This window comes from Carassius auratus, chromosome 26, assembly GCF_003368295.1.
Source record: "Carassius auratus strain Wakin chromosome 26, ASM336829v1, whole genome shotgun sequence".
In the NCBI taxonomy this organism is placed as follows: Eukaryota; Metazoa; Chordata; class Actinopteri; order Cypriniformes; family Cyprinidae; genus Carassius; species Carassius auratus.
In genome coordinates, this window is record NC_039268.1 from 6,917,323 (window position 1) to 6,931,195 (window position 13,873).

Genomic DNA, 13,873 nt, shown 5'->3' on the forward strand with positions numbered 1-13,873 from the left:
GGATGTAAACATAAATCATGGTTAATCTGGTCTTTTTGCCTTTGTTCTGCTCCCCAGCAGAATTTATTTCCATTAAATGGACAGTGACCCAGAATCCAGCTGTTATTGTGGAGATGAATCACTGTGCAAAAATAGAAATACTATAAATAAAACATTGTGTAAGCCATAAGGAAAACCCTACAATAACCATTATTTACAATGATCTCCTTTAATCTTTGTCTAAAGCTTTCCTTTGCTCAGCAGGGGAACAGCATCTCAGTTTGTGTGGTTAACTTCCTCCACTGAGCACTGGGATGCATTTCTAAATTCAAAAAATAGAAAGAATGATTCAGAGTTCTGAATATGCATTAGATCTTGTTATGACATTCTTTCTCTGAGACTGAAGTGAGTTGTGGAATAAGGGCACAGTATAATGATGGATTGTTTTTCTCCCTTGTAGGTATAATTACAATATTCTCATGTGATATTGCTTATATGCTCTAACTGTGTTTGGGCAGGTAAATTAAATATAAAGTCATGCACACTTACACATGGGCTGATAATGTCAAAGCGAATTCCACTCTCAGCATGCGGTCCAATTTCAATCTCGTCTTTCTTCCCAATTTTGGTCCTTCCATCCTCAACTTCTACCCACGTTCCTCTCTCTTATCTTTTCTCCCCATACCCTCCATTCTATTTGCCTGTCTAATATAGACAAATTTGAGAGACTGTCGCAGAAGCTGCTTAGTGATCAGCACCATTTGATCAAATCTCTCTTTTCTACTACAGGCTGTTTGTTCTGACGCGTTCTGTTCTCAAAAACAAAACAAAAACAAAACACCTGCATGAAGATAAAAAAATCTCATTGAGAACCACTGTCACTTTTAATCTCACTGCTAAAGCATTAATAATAATGATTGAATTTAAAATAGGCGGAAGGAATATACACACACACTAGTTTTCTAGTTTTCTCTCCAGCACTCTAGCTCTCCCTAGAGACACTTTACTGCACTCCGGCTATTCTTAGACAACAGGCCATTTCTACAGAGAATTTGGCTGTGCACTTTATAGTAATGTTTTAATTGACTCTGAATGTTTTTTATACACAATTTCCACTCTGTTTCTTCTCTGTGATGTATTAAATATTGTAGTTGTAAATTTGGGTAATGGAAATAAGCTACCAAAGTAATGCTATCTAAGTGTAATATTTAGTTGTAAGCAAATAAATGCATGTATATACATACATAGATACAGTACACAGTACTGTTACAAATTTTGGGGTCAGCAAGAGTTTTTAAAATGCTTTTGAAAGGAGTCTTTTAGGCTCAACACAAATACAGTAAAAAAAGTAATATTGCGAAAAAATACTACAATTTAAAATATCTGTTTTCTATTTTAATATATTTTAAAATGCAATTTATTCTTGTGATGGCAAAGCCAAATTTTCAGCAGTCATTAGTCCAGTCTTCAGTGACACATGATCCTTCAAAAATCTTTCTAATATATGGACCTCAGTCCCAGTCATAAAGAGATTTATACATCATCTGAAAGCTGTACAGTTTGTTAGGATAGTACGATATTTGGCCGCGATACAACTGTTTGAAAATCTGGAATCTGAGGGTGCCAAAATATCTAAATATTGAAAAAAATAACCTTGTCCAAATTAAATTCTTAGCAATGTAGATAACTAATCCAAAATTAAGCTTTGATATATTCACGGTAGGAAATTTATAAAATAACTTCATGGAACGTGATCTTTACTTAATATCCTAATGATTTATGTCATAAAAGAAAAATCTATAATTTTGCACCATACAATGTATTGTTGGCTATTTTGCTACAAATTTTGTGGTCTAGGGTCACATATTCTCATTTGGAAAAAAAAACATGTATTATCAATGAAATGTTGAATAACTGCTAAAATTATTTTGTGAAACCTTGATACATTTTTTCTATTTTTTTTTTAAAGAAATGAAATAATAAAACCTTACTGACACCAAGCTTTTGAACAGTAGTTCATATATAAAACGGTTGTGACAGTGTATAAAAAAAACATGAAACACTGAGGGATGTAGGGATATGCAGAGATAGACGAATGGATAAACATAGGGATATTAAACTGAATAAACCCTATTCATCAGAGACAGACAGGAGGAAGTCTTGCTCTTGATGTCTTGATTGCACAGCTATAAAGTAAACTGCTTTTAATAGACAAATACATACTGGAAGGCATAAAGGAAGACCACAGTTGGGTATTCAGCTGTATGTCAGTGATTTTCTCTACTCTGGTCAGCAGATGCTCAGATCTGTCTGGGGACACTACAACCAGAGCACTGCAGGAGAGGATTGACAGCGGGAGGCATTTCAAAGCTTCACCGCAACCACACAAGCCCCGGCTCGACCCAAACACAACGGCGCGACCTGGAACAAAAACACAAATCCCAGTTAGAGAATGGATACGGCTTCACATACGGCATCTGTTTCAGTGCATTTATGGGATTGATGTTCTCAATGATAAATCAATTTCTCTCCGTCAACACACACGCTGCTTTATTGCTCTCTCTGCCGCTCACGTACACAAACATACATCGTTACCCACACGCATCCCGAGGCTTGTTTTTTTACAAACGAAACAATATGAACTCTCAGCATGTGGGCGAAGGAAACGTCGCCCAAAAACATAACGAGACATGAAGACCAGGAAAAAACAGCCGGTTGCTATAGCAAGGTAATAACAGATGCTGTGATGCAGAGAAGAGCTGTGCTTCTGTCAAAATGATGAAGGCCTGGCATTTACATAATGAACAAAAAGCATCATGAGGAACGAGGCAGAATCACACCGTACCAGAAAACGGAGCTGTTACTTGCACATGCGACACAAAGGGACGAAAGTCATGCAGATGGAAAAACACGAACTGTGTGTGTTTACCTGTGTCCACTCATTGGTTTGGGGGTCGTAAGCTTCCACTGTGTTTAGATACACCTGACCATCATAACCGCCGACAGCATAAAGACGGTCCCCCAGAAGACACACCCCTACAGCATCTCTGCTGAGACTCATGGGAGCTACTGCTGTCCACATGTCTGTCTTTGGGTCATACCTGAAAGAAAAGGTAAAACAGATTCAAATCAGCCATGTTGATTTACAAATATGAACCACATTTATATTCCACTAGACTCTGTCCTCTCTGAATCTCAAGTGTCAAATAAGTTGAATTTTCTGGCAACAAACTCATATAATAATTGCACAAAAATCCATTATTTTTATAAATCATAGATGTAGATACCGGATGTGCAGACATCTTCAAAACGGATTGTATGACTAAACCCAGGTGGAGGTTGTGTCATTTTCACCACACTGAATAATTTTGATAAAGTTGTATCAAAATGTAAAAGAGTTTAAAACAAAGCATGAAAAATTTGACGTGTTAAGAAAACCAAATAAATTCAACTTATATATTCACTGCGTCATTTACAAATAGACTGTAACATTTCTCACATTATGCAAAATACAAAAAAAAATATTAATGGGTAAGTTCACCCAAAAAACTAAAATTAGCCTCTGTTTTACTCACCCTCAAAGCATCCTAGGTATATATGACTTTCTTCTTTCTGATGAATCCAATCAGAATTATATAAAATTTTTTCCTGGCTCTTCCAAGTGTTATCATTGCAGTGGGTGGGTGTTTTTTGTTTAACAGTCCAAAACACGTCACATTAAGCGCACGCATCCATAATAAAACATCCCCCACGCAGCTCTGGGGCATGAATAAAGCTCTCCTGTAGTGAATCCATGCGTTTTGGTACGAAAAATATCCATGTTTAAAACGTAATAAACACTTTTCTCTCTCACTTCTGGTAGCTGTCGTATGTGGAAGCCGTTCTGGAAGAGGACAGGACGTTGACATTGCATACCTACTGTACCTGTGAGAATAACTAGTATCACAAGTTTTTTTACAGGAGCAAAGGAGCCAAAGCTTGCTTCCTTAAGCAAAGGAAAACCAGTCTCGTCTTGGCTTTTTTTATTCATTTTTTTCATGACCGGCATTTTGTTTTGTTCTCTTTCTGCATTCATTACTAATTACCCTACACCGACGTCCTACGTTATCCACCGGAATGCCTTCTGCATACCACAGTGAGATGAAGTGAGAGAGAAGTATTATCCTATGCACTATTAAATGGTTAGTCACAGACTTGAGACCTATTTTTGGGTCAATATGGATATTGTCTTTAAAAAAAACAACTCATGGATTCACTCCAGGAGGCCTTATTTTACCCCCCGGAGCCGTGGGAGGCATGTTTAATTATGGATGCGCGCGCTTTATTTGACTGTTGAACAAAAACGCCCGCCAACTGCAATGATAGAGCTTGGAAGAGCAAGGACAATTTTTTATATAACTCCCACTGGATTCGTCTGAAAGAAGAAAGCCATATACACCTAGGATGCCTCGAGGGTAAGTAAAACACACAAACACATCAGTTTGGTTATAGATTTTTTTTTTTTTTTTAAGATAGAGGAATCAATATTTTTTTATTCAGCAATAATGCATTAAATTGCCCAAAAGTTACATTAAAAACAATAACATTACACAATATTTATATTTCAAAAAACTATCTTCTTTCCAGTCCAAAGTATGTTGGAGTGGAGTAATGGATGGTGAAAATGCAGCTTTGCCATTACAGTAATAAACTACATTTAAAAAATTCTTATAAATTAATAAATAATAAATAATATATAATAATAATAATAATAATAATAATAATATTTTACTATAATTCCATTCTTACTGTATTTTAATTAAAAAATGCAGTCTTGGTGAGCATAAAAGGTTTAAAAAATATTACACTATCTGTAATGAGCAAAACTGCACAGCTAAACACACATGTAGCATATACAGGTAGGAAATGTGCATCTGTGTCTCTTCTGTCAGAAGTGAAGGACCTGCCAAGCAAACGTTGACTGGCAGAGACTGAGAGCAGTCTAGATGCAGGAAATGTTCAGCAGACAGATAGCTCTTTTTAAACAAAGATCCAAGAGACAGACAGAGAAACAGACTGATGAGAGAAGATGATGAGCATGAGTCAGTCACACTAAAAAACCTAATACATTTCAAAACATGACCGAGTGGAAATCACACTCAGGGTCCTTTTTAAACGATCTAAACGCAAAATGTAAAGTGCACGGGGCGCATTTTTGGAATGGGTTGTCCCTGTTCTCTTAATGATTAATGGGCATAACGTTCAATACACCAATCGGAGTGTCATCTCCCATTCCCTTTAAGAGTGAAATGCGCTAGTGTCAGGGCGGATCACCATTTACAAGTCGGAAATTGTTGGCAGAAAAGCTGAATGCTTCTCAAGCGAAGAAACCGATCTTCTCATGCGAAGATCATCTACAAGACAAGCAGGAATCCACCAAAGCTCCACGCGATGAGTCAGTTAATATCAAATATGTAGCCTAATTCTAATACATGCAATGACTATCCATCATTACATTTTTATATTTGTGTAGCCTACACAATAATATTATTTTACACTATAATCCTTTGATTTTTAATATTTGGCATGTTTGTGTGATGCGCATCCCTGTGTGTACTAAGCTAAGTCAACACGCACTGTGGACTCGCACAGAGGTGCATTTTCTACCAACGCACTCTTTAAATAACAAAAAAATATTGCGCTATTGACTTTAGCCTTTAGACCAGGTTTGAGTTGGTCAATGGCGCAATCTATTTTCAGCTCTTTAAAATTGCAATGCGCCAGCAATGCGCCTAAACACCAGCACGCCCATGGGCGCACTAATGGGCACAAATGCATTTGCTAATTAAACGATGTGGCGCTGGACGGGAAAATGCGAATGGCACCAGACTGAAACTAGCAAACACACTTGCGCTGCGCCTTGCATCGCATTGCGCCGGGTGTATAATAGGGCCTTCAGAGGCCTACTAACCACCCGGAAAAAAAGATCCCAGTTGACTGTCGTTAGCTAAATGTACTTACAACATGAAGGAGCTCATAAAATCTAAATGTTGTGGAGCACAGTGTTCCTTCTCTCAGAGAAAAGCTTTCATCTCTTCACTTATTTAGAAACTCACTAAGATAAAAAGTATTTCTTCACAATGTCATGCATAAAACACAAGTGGGATTTTACCTATGCTTCTGTTCAAATGGAATCTCAAATTTTTTCCATTAAAACAAGATTCAGTGTCATATGGTGCTCAGATGGTGCAATGAAGAAATAATTGGCCCTTCCCAAACAAGCTTCACTCATCATGAAGTTGCTGCTGCCCAAATCAATATACTCAAACTAGGGGTGCACAATATATATCACAGATGATTAATGCATTTATTAAGTAGGGGTGACCCTGAATAGTCGACGAATCAATGCTTTGCGTGATTCGACTACCAATCTAACAGTCGAATATTCGCGGGGTGTTATTTATTAAGCCATTTTGACTATATGGGGGAGCTCAAATGTCAATTTCACATAGAACAACCGGTTTTCTCCCAAAAAGTTAATATACAGCCTATTATGATAAAGCTGTAAGAAACTGAAAAGAAAGAAGCTTCAAATTAATATTTTAAAGTGCGTGAATAAATCCAACCACCCCTATAGATTTATGTTTCACTTTCCACAATCTGTGACCGACAGAGGAGTATCTTGGCGGCAGGGATTTAAAACTTTACCAAGACTCAAACTGACACAGGCAGAGACTGGATTTTTTTCGAGCAGGTAGGGTACAAGTGATTTCAAAACATTTCAGCCGGTGTTTATATATCGTGGATATATTATTTACCTGATATAAGATGTATTTGGTTTTGAGTCAAGCGCTTCATTGTACTTTGCATCAGAAAACAAGGAAAATAAATGTAGAAATGAAGTATTATTTTGTGTGTTTTTACACAAGATTAACATAGAGGGACATAAGTTAGTACTTAAATGTTGTGTTATATTAGAATTTACAAAGGTTTCTGTTATGTTGGTTTTGTAGTGTTACCGTTGTGGTGAATAGAGAAGCCTGTGGTTAGGTTGAGGATGGACGGCAAAAGACTAAATTTGAGTGTATTTCTCACATTACATGAGTTGAAAAATAGAGAAAATTTTGAGTGAATTACTCCCTAATTATAAATTGAGAAATTTCAATATTTATAAGATGACATTGAGATAATTAAGGCAACTGGAAATGTAATTTTTAATTTTATGCAAACTTAAAACATTTAAAAACACACTTAAATGTAATTGTGTAATCTGTTACAAAATATTGTTTGAGTTCTTTGAGTTTTTGAGTTGAGTATTTTATATTTATTTATTCAATGTAGGGTTTACAGTGTAGTACGGTGATATCTCTTCAGCGCACAGCATGAGCAGGTCAAACTACAATGCAGAATATTAATAACTATGACTGGGAATGTTATATACATACTATTATAATGAGAAGACAATTATACTAAAACGCTGTGAATTTTTAGAGTTTAGCTGCAGTGTTTCTGCACATTGTTTCATGAAGAACGCATCCACAAAAGAGTTCGCATTCAGAGCCCTGCAGATATGTTCATGTGCATTCAGGCTAGGGGTGGGCGATATCTCGATATTTAAAATATATCGAGATATTTTTTAAACACGATATGGATTTTGACATATCATATATATCGATATATTGTTTATATTCTGATTCCGCCACTTTGCTTGTTTGCCTTCCCTGTGCTGTGCTCGCCCCCGCTCGCTCGCCCCCCGCCTCCTTGCTTTTGTCCCCTCTCACCTCGCGTGTAGAGAACTAGTCAAAAAAAAAAAAATTATATGGAGATACTTCAGTTTTAAGGCGTAGGGCGAACGGCAGGCAGATGTCTACTGTAGGGCCCAATGAAACGCGGACGGAATCGCGGAATCCAGTCATAAAAAATTGAATTTACAGTTTAACGCGGAATGTCACGAAATTGGTCAAATTTTAAATGAATTAATCAAAAGTCGGTCATGCACTTACATCAAATCGCGAAATGGACTAATATCTGCAAATATTAACCCGGAAAAGTCTATTTAAATATGAATCCTGCATGTTCTGCGTGTCTGTGTCAACGAATGGAGCAGAAGCGCGTCTTCATTCATTAAACACGGAAGCTCGCATAACGTTTGCGCTGATTTCATTGTCTTTCCTCTCTCTAAATAAAGACGTGAACACATGAGGAACATCTCCAGAACTGCACTGAGAGTCACTTCATGAGCATCTGACCGTTTGATTTGAGTAAGACTAGCTCGTATCACATCATAGACTGTGGTATCACATACACAGAACTGTAAAGGTAAACCCGTCAAAATAAAAGTATTTGACAGAAATCTATTACTATTGTACAGATAGCCCAATACTACTACTATTAAAATGAAACGAACATAATTTTATAAGGAATAATCACACAACATTTCTCCCATGTTTTATTTTTAATAGTAAATCCCCTTTGTTTACCAAAAAATAAAGTTTGCTTAATTTTAAATAATTAAAAGATAAATTAAATGAATGTTTTATGCCTTCATTTGATAATCAGAAAAATGTAAATACACAGAATTTCTGAAGGGAAAAAAACATTTCACATAAGGCTATTTTAAGAATGCTTTTTAACTAATTAAGTTGTTTTTATGCATTTAAATAATTGCACATGCTAAAACACAGAATTAGGTAACAATAAAACATACGGTGAAGAAAAAAAATAAAATGTTTCATAGGCCCCTTAACATGTAATATTTGCCATATTTGTTTTTGCAGTAGTTTTTTGGGGGTTATTTTTCCTGTAAAGATATCGAGATATATATCGTATATCGAGATATAGCAAAATATATCGAGATATATTTTTTGCTCCATATCGCCCAGCCCTAATTCAGGCCCTTTTTGCAAATAGCCTTTAAGTCTTAATATTAACGTTATGTTGTATAAATAATGAAGTGTATTCTACATGAAATTATGAGTTGAATCCCATTGATCAAAAACTTGCCATCAAATACGTCACTCTAATGGTCATCTTCAGCGTGCAGAACATTAACTGCTAGCGTTTTAGGCTAACATTATAATGAGAGCACTATTGCAAAAAAAAAAAAAATGTTTTTAACTGTAATGGTTTCGCCAACGTTAAGTGTTCATCTGTTCAATCTGTTCATCAAAACATAAAACATTATTTACCCCGTTTATATCTGCAAGGTGTTCGTTACACATTTTCCCTGTGTGTTAACATCAGTAATTATGTCGAATGTCTGACTTGACTATTGTTAATGTATTTTGCCCCGCCCCCAAACATATGATTCGACTATCAGTCGAATATCGGCAAGATTCTAAAATTCCGATTCGACTATGAAAATCCTTAGTCGGGGACACCCCTAGTATTAAGTAGCAGTCATTAGCATGTGAGATTCCCAAGGTCACGCTCTGTAGTGCCTTTTTTTTAAAAACATAAATTCACCATATAATAAATAATATATATAAATAAATCCACATTCCTGCAAAGCTTTAACTTTAAAGTTTGTGTTGTAATTTTTTTGTGAGTGTGTTCTTAAAGATTTGCATGTCTTTTGATCAGTGGTGTGAATGAGGCTGTGCCAAAATTGGTGGTTTTATGACACATGCTCACTAAATGACAGACAAAAAAGGAGAAATCTACAGAGAACATGTGGCACTGAATGTCAGAAAACTATCAGAATGTACATCCTCTGACTCACTATCGGCTGTAAAATAATTAGGGGAAAAACTTTGTACCCTTCACTAACCTGCACTACAAGTTTGTACAGCGCTCATTGACTCAGTTTCTCTTTAGGGACTCATCTGTAGAACTTTGATGTAAACACATTTGTTCTCCGATTTCTGTATTGTCTTGATGTTCTCCTTGGGCTTTCAGACCTAACCATAGCATATGACTATATTTAACAACATATACTGGCATTTCACATTTACACAACCTGAGAACATTCTTGTCTGTCTTAAAAAAAATACTATCTGCTAAATAATAAATACTGAGGTTTCTCAGAGTTTCTCAGCTGGTGGGTTGTGACCCAAAAATAGGTCTCAAGTCTGTGACTAACCATTTAATTGTGCATAGGATAAAACTGACAAATTAATAGGTTATAGATTTTTAATACTACAAGAAAACATTTTTATGTAACATGTCAAATGATATAGATAAAAATACAGCTATTACTATAAATAAAAATATACTTTTTTTTAAGGTGTCCTTGCTATACACGTTACAAGTACAAATCAGATTCCAAAAAGGTTGGGACACTGTACAAATTGTGAATAAAAACAGAATGCAATGATGTGGAAGTTTCAAATTTCAATATTTTATTCAGAATGCAACATAGATGACATATCAAATGTTTAAACTGAGAAAATGTATAATTTTAAGTGGAAAATAAGTTGATTTTAAATTTCATTGCATCAACCCATCTCAAAAAATTTGGGACAAGGCCATGTTTACCAATGTGTGGCATCCCCTCTTCTTTTTATAACAGTCTGCAAACGTCTGGGGACTGAGGAGACAAGTTGCTCAAGTTTAGGAATAGGAATGTTCCCATTCTTATCTAATACAGGCTTCTAGTTGCTCAACTGTCTTAGGTCTTCTCTGTCACATCATCCTCTTTATGATGCGCCAAATGTTTTCTATGGGTGAAAGATCTGGACTGCAGGCTGGCCATTTCAGTAACCGGATCTTTCTTCTACACAGCCATGATGTTGTAATTGATGCAGTATGTGGTCTGCTGTTGTCATGTTGGAGAATGTAAGGTCTTCCCTGAAAGAGACAATGTCTGGATGGGAGCATATTGTGGTGGGAGAAGCAAACGACAGACACAGTGGGTGTGGCGTCATGCCTCGGAGAGGCTTTTATTAACAGAAAATAACACAAAAGAGGGAATAAAGTGTTCAAAGGGGGAGAGTATCCAAAACAAACAGGGGATCTGGTGTCCTCGTCATGCTGCAGGGTTCGTGTGGGTCGGGCAGTGTTCACGGAGGAAGGGTCCAAATAAGAGGCGGATTCCGGTGGCCACAGGTGCTTCAGCCACTTCTAGAGGCTTCATCCTCCTTGCTGGCCGCGGCACTTGACGGGGATAGATGGCCTGGGATCCTGGCCTAACGGCCATGTAAACGGGTGCGGTTCTCGTCCGGACTGCAGGTCTGGCAGCTCACGTCTCTGGTGCCGCGGGAATCCCTCAATGCCCCCTTCCTGAACTCACGAGGACACAAGTGTGCATGCACGGGAAAGAGACCGGTCTCCCGAGAGGAGACCTGTTGGGCTTTTCAACAGCGGCAGTGATGAGGCTCCATTTACATCAGGTTTGCCCAATGACACGCCGCCAGCCCTGACTCATCCAGCGCCCCTCCTCTCTCACACGCCCACTCCTGTCGGGAGCCTGGTGAAGGGCGGCGATTTAGGACGGGGAGGCGATGATAATCAGGGAGGAGGCAGCTGATTCGTCACAATATGTTGTTCTAGAACTTGGATATACCTTCCAGCATTGATGGTGCCTTTCCAAATGTGTAAGCTGCCCATGCCACACGCACTCATGCAACCCCATACCATCAGAGATGCAGGCTTCTGAACTGAGAGCTGATAACAACTTGGGTTGTTTTTTTTTTGGCAAAAAACTACAGGAAGCCTTTAAACGCTACTCTTTTGTTGACAACAATAAGTCTTGTGCCCTTAAATGTTGACCCTGTTCATGACCTTTTGATTCTGGTCCTCTTACCTTTCGACGCAGTCTGATAGTCGAGATGCTAAGCTTGAAGCTGGGGCATCATGGCCACCGATAGCATACAGGAAACCATTCCATGTCGCAACACCAACACCGCCTCTGCGTTTAGACATGGGAGCACAGCTGCTCCATTTGTTGGTGTGAGGATCGAAACACTCCACTGATTTCAGACATGAACTTCCATCACGACCACCCACAGCATACAGCCTTAAAAAAAAAGAGAGACAGAAAAGTAGAACATTATAGATTAAACAGACAAACAGCATTTTAATGGCAGATATGGAGTGTGTTCCGTTAGAAGCACAGATTTATGCTGTCAATGCTTACTTGCTGTTTAACACTGCAACTCCCACAGTGCTTCGAGGTGTTGCCATGGATGCAACAAAGCTCCACTGGCGAGCTTGAGGGTCCCAGCGTTCCACCGTGCTGAGATAACTCCAACCATCATGACCTCCCACTGCATACATGGGGCCTTCTAAGACTGCAACGCCTACAAACATACACACAAATGATCAGAGATCACACATAGGCCCTCATATGCCTTTTAAAGATTCTACAAGTCTAATATGTTTTTAAAAAATCATGTGAGGCTTTATGATTTTTGTGATGTGTAAACTTTTTGCCAAGAATCCAGTCATAAACATAGAATATACAGTGTAACATGGAATGTCATTAAATCAATAAATTTGATGAGTGTATATTAAAATAAAACCACAAAAAGCATGTGCACTTTGTGTGAATGAACAAAAGTTTCATCAGATACACGCAAACCAAAAGTCTTCACTACATCCTGTCAAAATAAGAGTTTGGTTTTACTTGAAGAAATTATGACAGAAATTTATTAATATTGTACAGCAGAATGTAATTCTCAAAATAATAACAATATTCAAGTTTATTAAAATATTAGTTTTTAAAGGAAAATCACACAATCACAATGTTTGTCTAACACATCTTTTTTTATAACAAATTTGTATAGTCATAAAACACAGAATCCAGAAAAATTAAAACAGAAAACACAGAATGATTTAATAGAGCTCTAAATATTATGTGAAGCAATGAATGAGAATTATTATGGAAAGTTCAATGAGAATAATAAATGAAAAATATGATGTCGTTCCTCACCTAGACCGTGTCTGTGCGTGGACATGGGGGGCATGACGCTCCAGCTCTTGCTGCGGGGGTTGTAACACTCCACTGTGTTGAGAGTTTTGAGGCCATCTCGTCCCCCAACCACATACAGACGGTCTTCAAGAACCGCAACGCCGAACTGCAGCCTTCTTCCACTCATGACAGCCACCTGCCGCCATGTGTCCCTCCGTAAACAGTACTGCTCAATACTAGTGGCCCCTATAAAAACAATTGCAATCAGTTAAAAAAACACTTACCGTATTTTTCGGACTATAAGTCGCACCTGAGTATAAATCACATCAGTCCAAAAATATGTCATGACGAGGAAAAAAAACATATATTAGTCACACTGTACTATAAGTCGCATTTATCTAGAACCAAGAAAAAACATTACCATCTAGAGCCGCGAGAGGGCGCTCCTTGTTTTCAGTGGCAGACTACAGGAGCAGTGAGCAGCATAGAGCGCCTTCTCACGGCTGTAGACGGTAATGTTTTCTCTTGGTTCATTTCTCTCGGTTCATGTTAATTTTCATAAATAAGTCGCACCTGACTATAAGTCCCAGGACCAGCCAAACTATGAAAAAAATACGGTATACATCATTGAGGTTAATCTGTACGCCACACTATTACAGCTGTATATGCAAGCAATAATTCTATAAATTAAATACAAAATACGAAATACATTGTAAGGTTTATGCTTGAAAATAAAAAGTAAAAACCTGCAAAGATTAAAATATATTTATAAACAAAACACATTCACTAAAATAATTAATTAATATAATATAATTAATATAATTTTTCTCATTTCAAGGCTGTGTACAAATTCAGGATACAGATAAAGCACAAAAGAGAGACACATTAAAAAGACGACCCTGTTTTTAAGAGAAATATAATCTATGTGTTAATAGGCTAAGATAAGAAACAAACAACAGGAAGTATAAATCCCTACGGGCCAAACTGTGGAAGCAGAAGTCTCCATGCTTCTTTTGTAGCAATTCAGCTAGTTTTGCCTTCTAATAAAACGTATCGTAATTGCTG

General features: G+C 37.4%; 1 protein-coding gene across 5 annotated transcripts in view; it reads right to left on the minus strand.

The window, feature by feature from the left end:
- Positions 1 to 1,802: 1,802 nt before the first annotated feature.
- Positions 1,803 to 13,873, minus strand: part of LOC113044184 (kelch-like protein 5) — an 82,722-nt gene continuing 70,651 nt past the window's right edge. For all 5 annotated transcript variants that reach the window (XM_026203898.1, XM_026203899.1, XM_026203896.1 and 2 more), the window contains 5 exons: positions 12,830 to 13,054; positions 12,035 to 12,197; positions 11,702 to 11,914; positions 2,909 to 3,080; positions 1,803 to 2,400 (listed from right to left, as the gene is read on the minus strand). In XM_026203898.1, the coding sequence (XP_026059683.1) occupies positions 2,344 to 2,400; positions 2,909 to 3,080; positions 11,702 to 11,914; positions 12,035 to 12,197; positions 12,830 to 13,054 (830 nt within the window). In that variant the 3' untranslated portion in view covers positions 1,803 to 2,343. The remainder of the gene's footprint in view (positions 2,401 to 2,908; positions 3,081 to 11,701; positions 11,915 to 12,034; positions 12,198 to 12,829; positions 13,055 to 13,873) is intronic.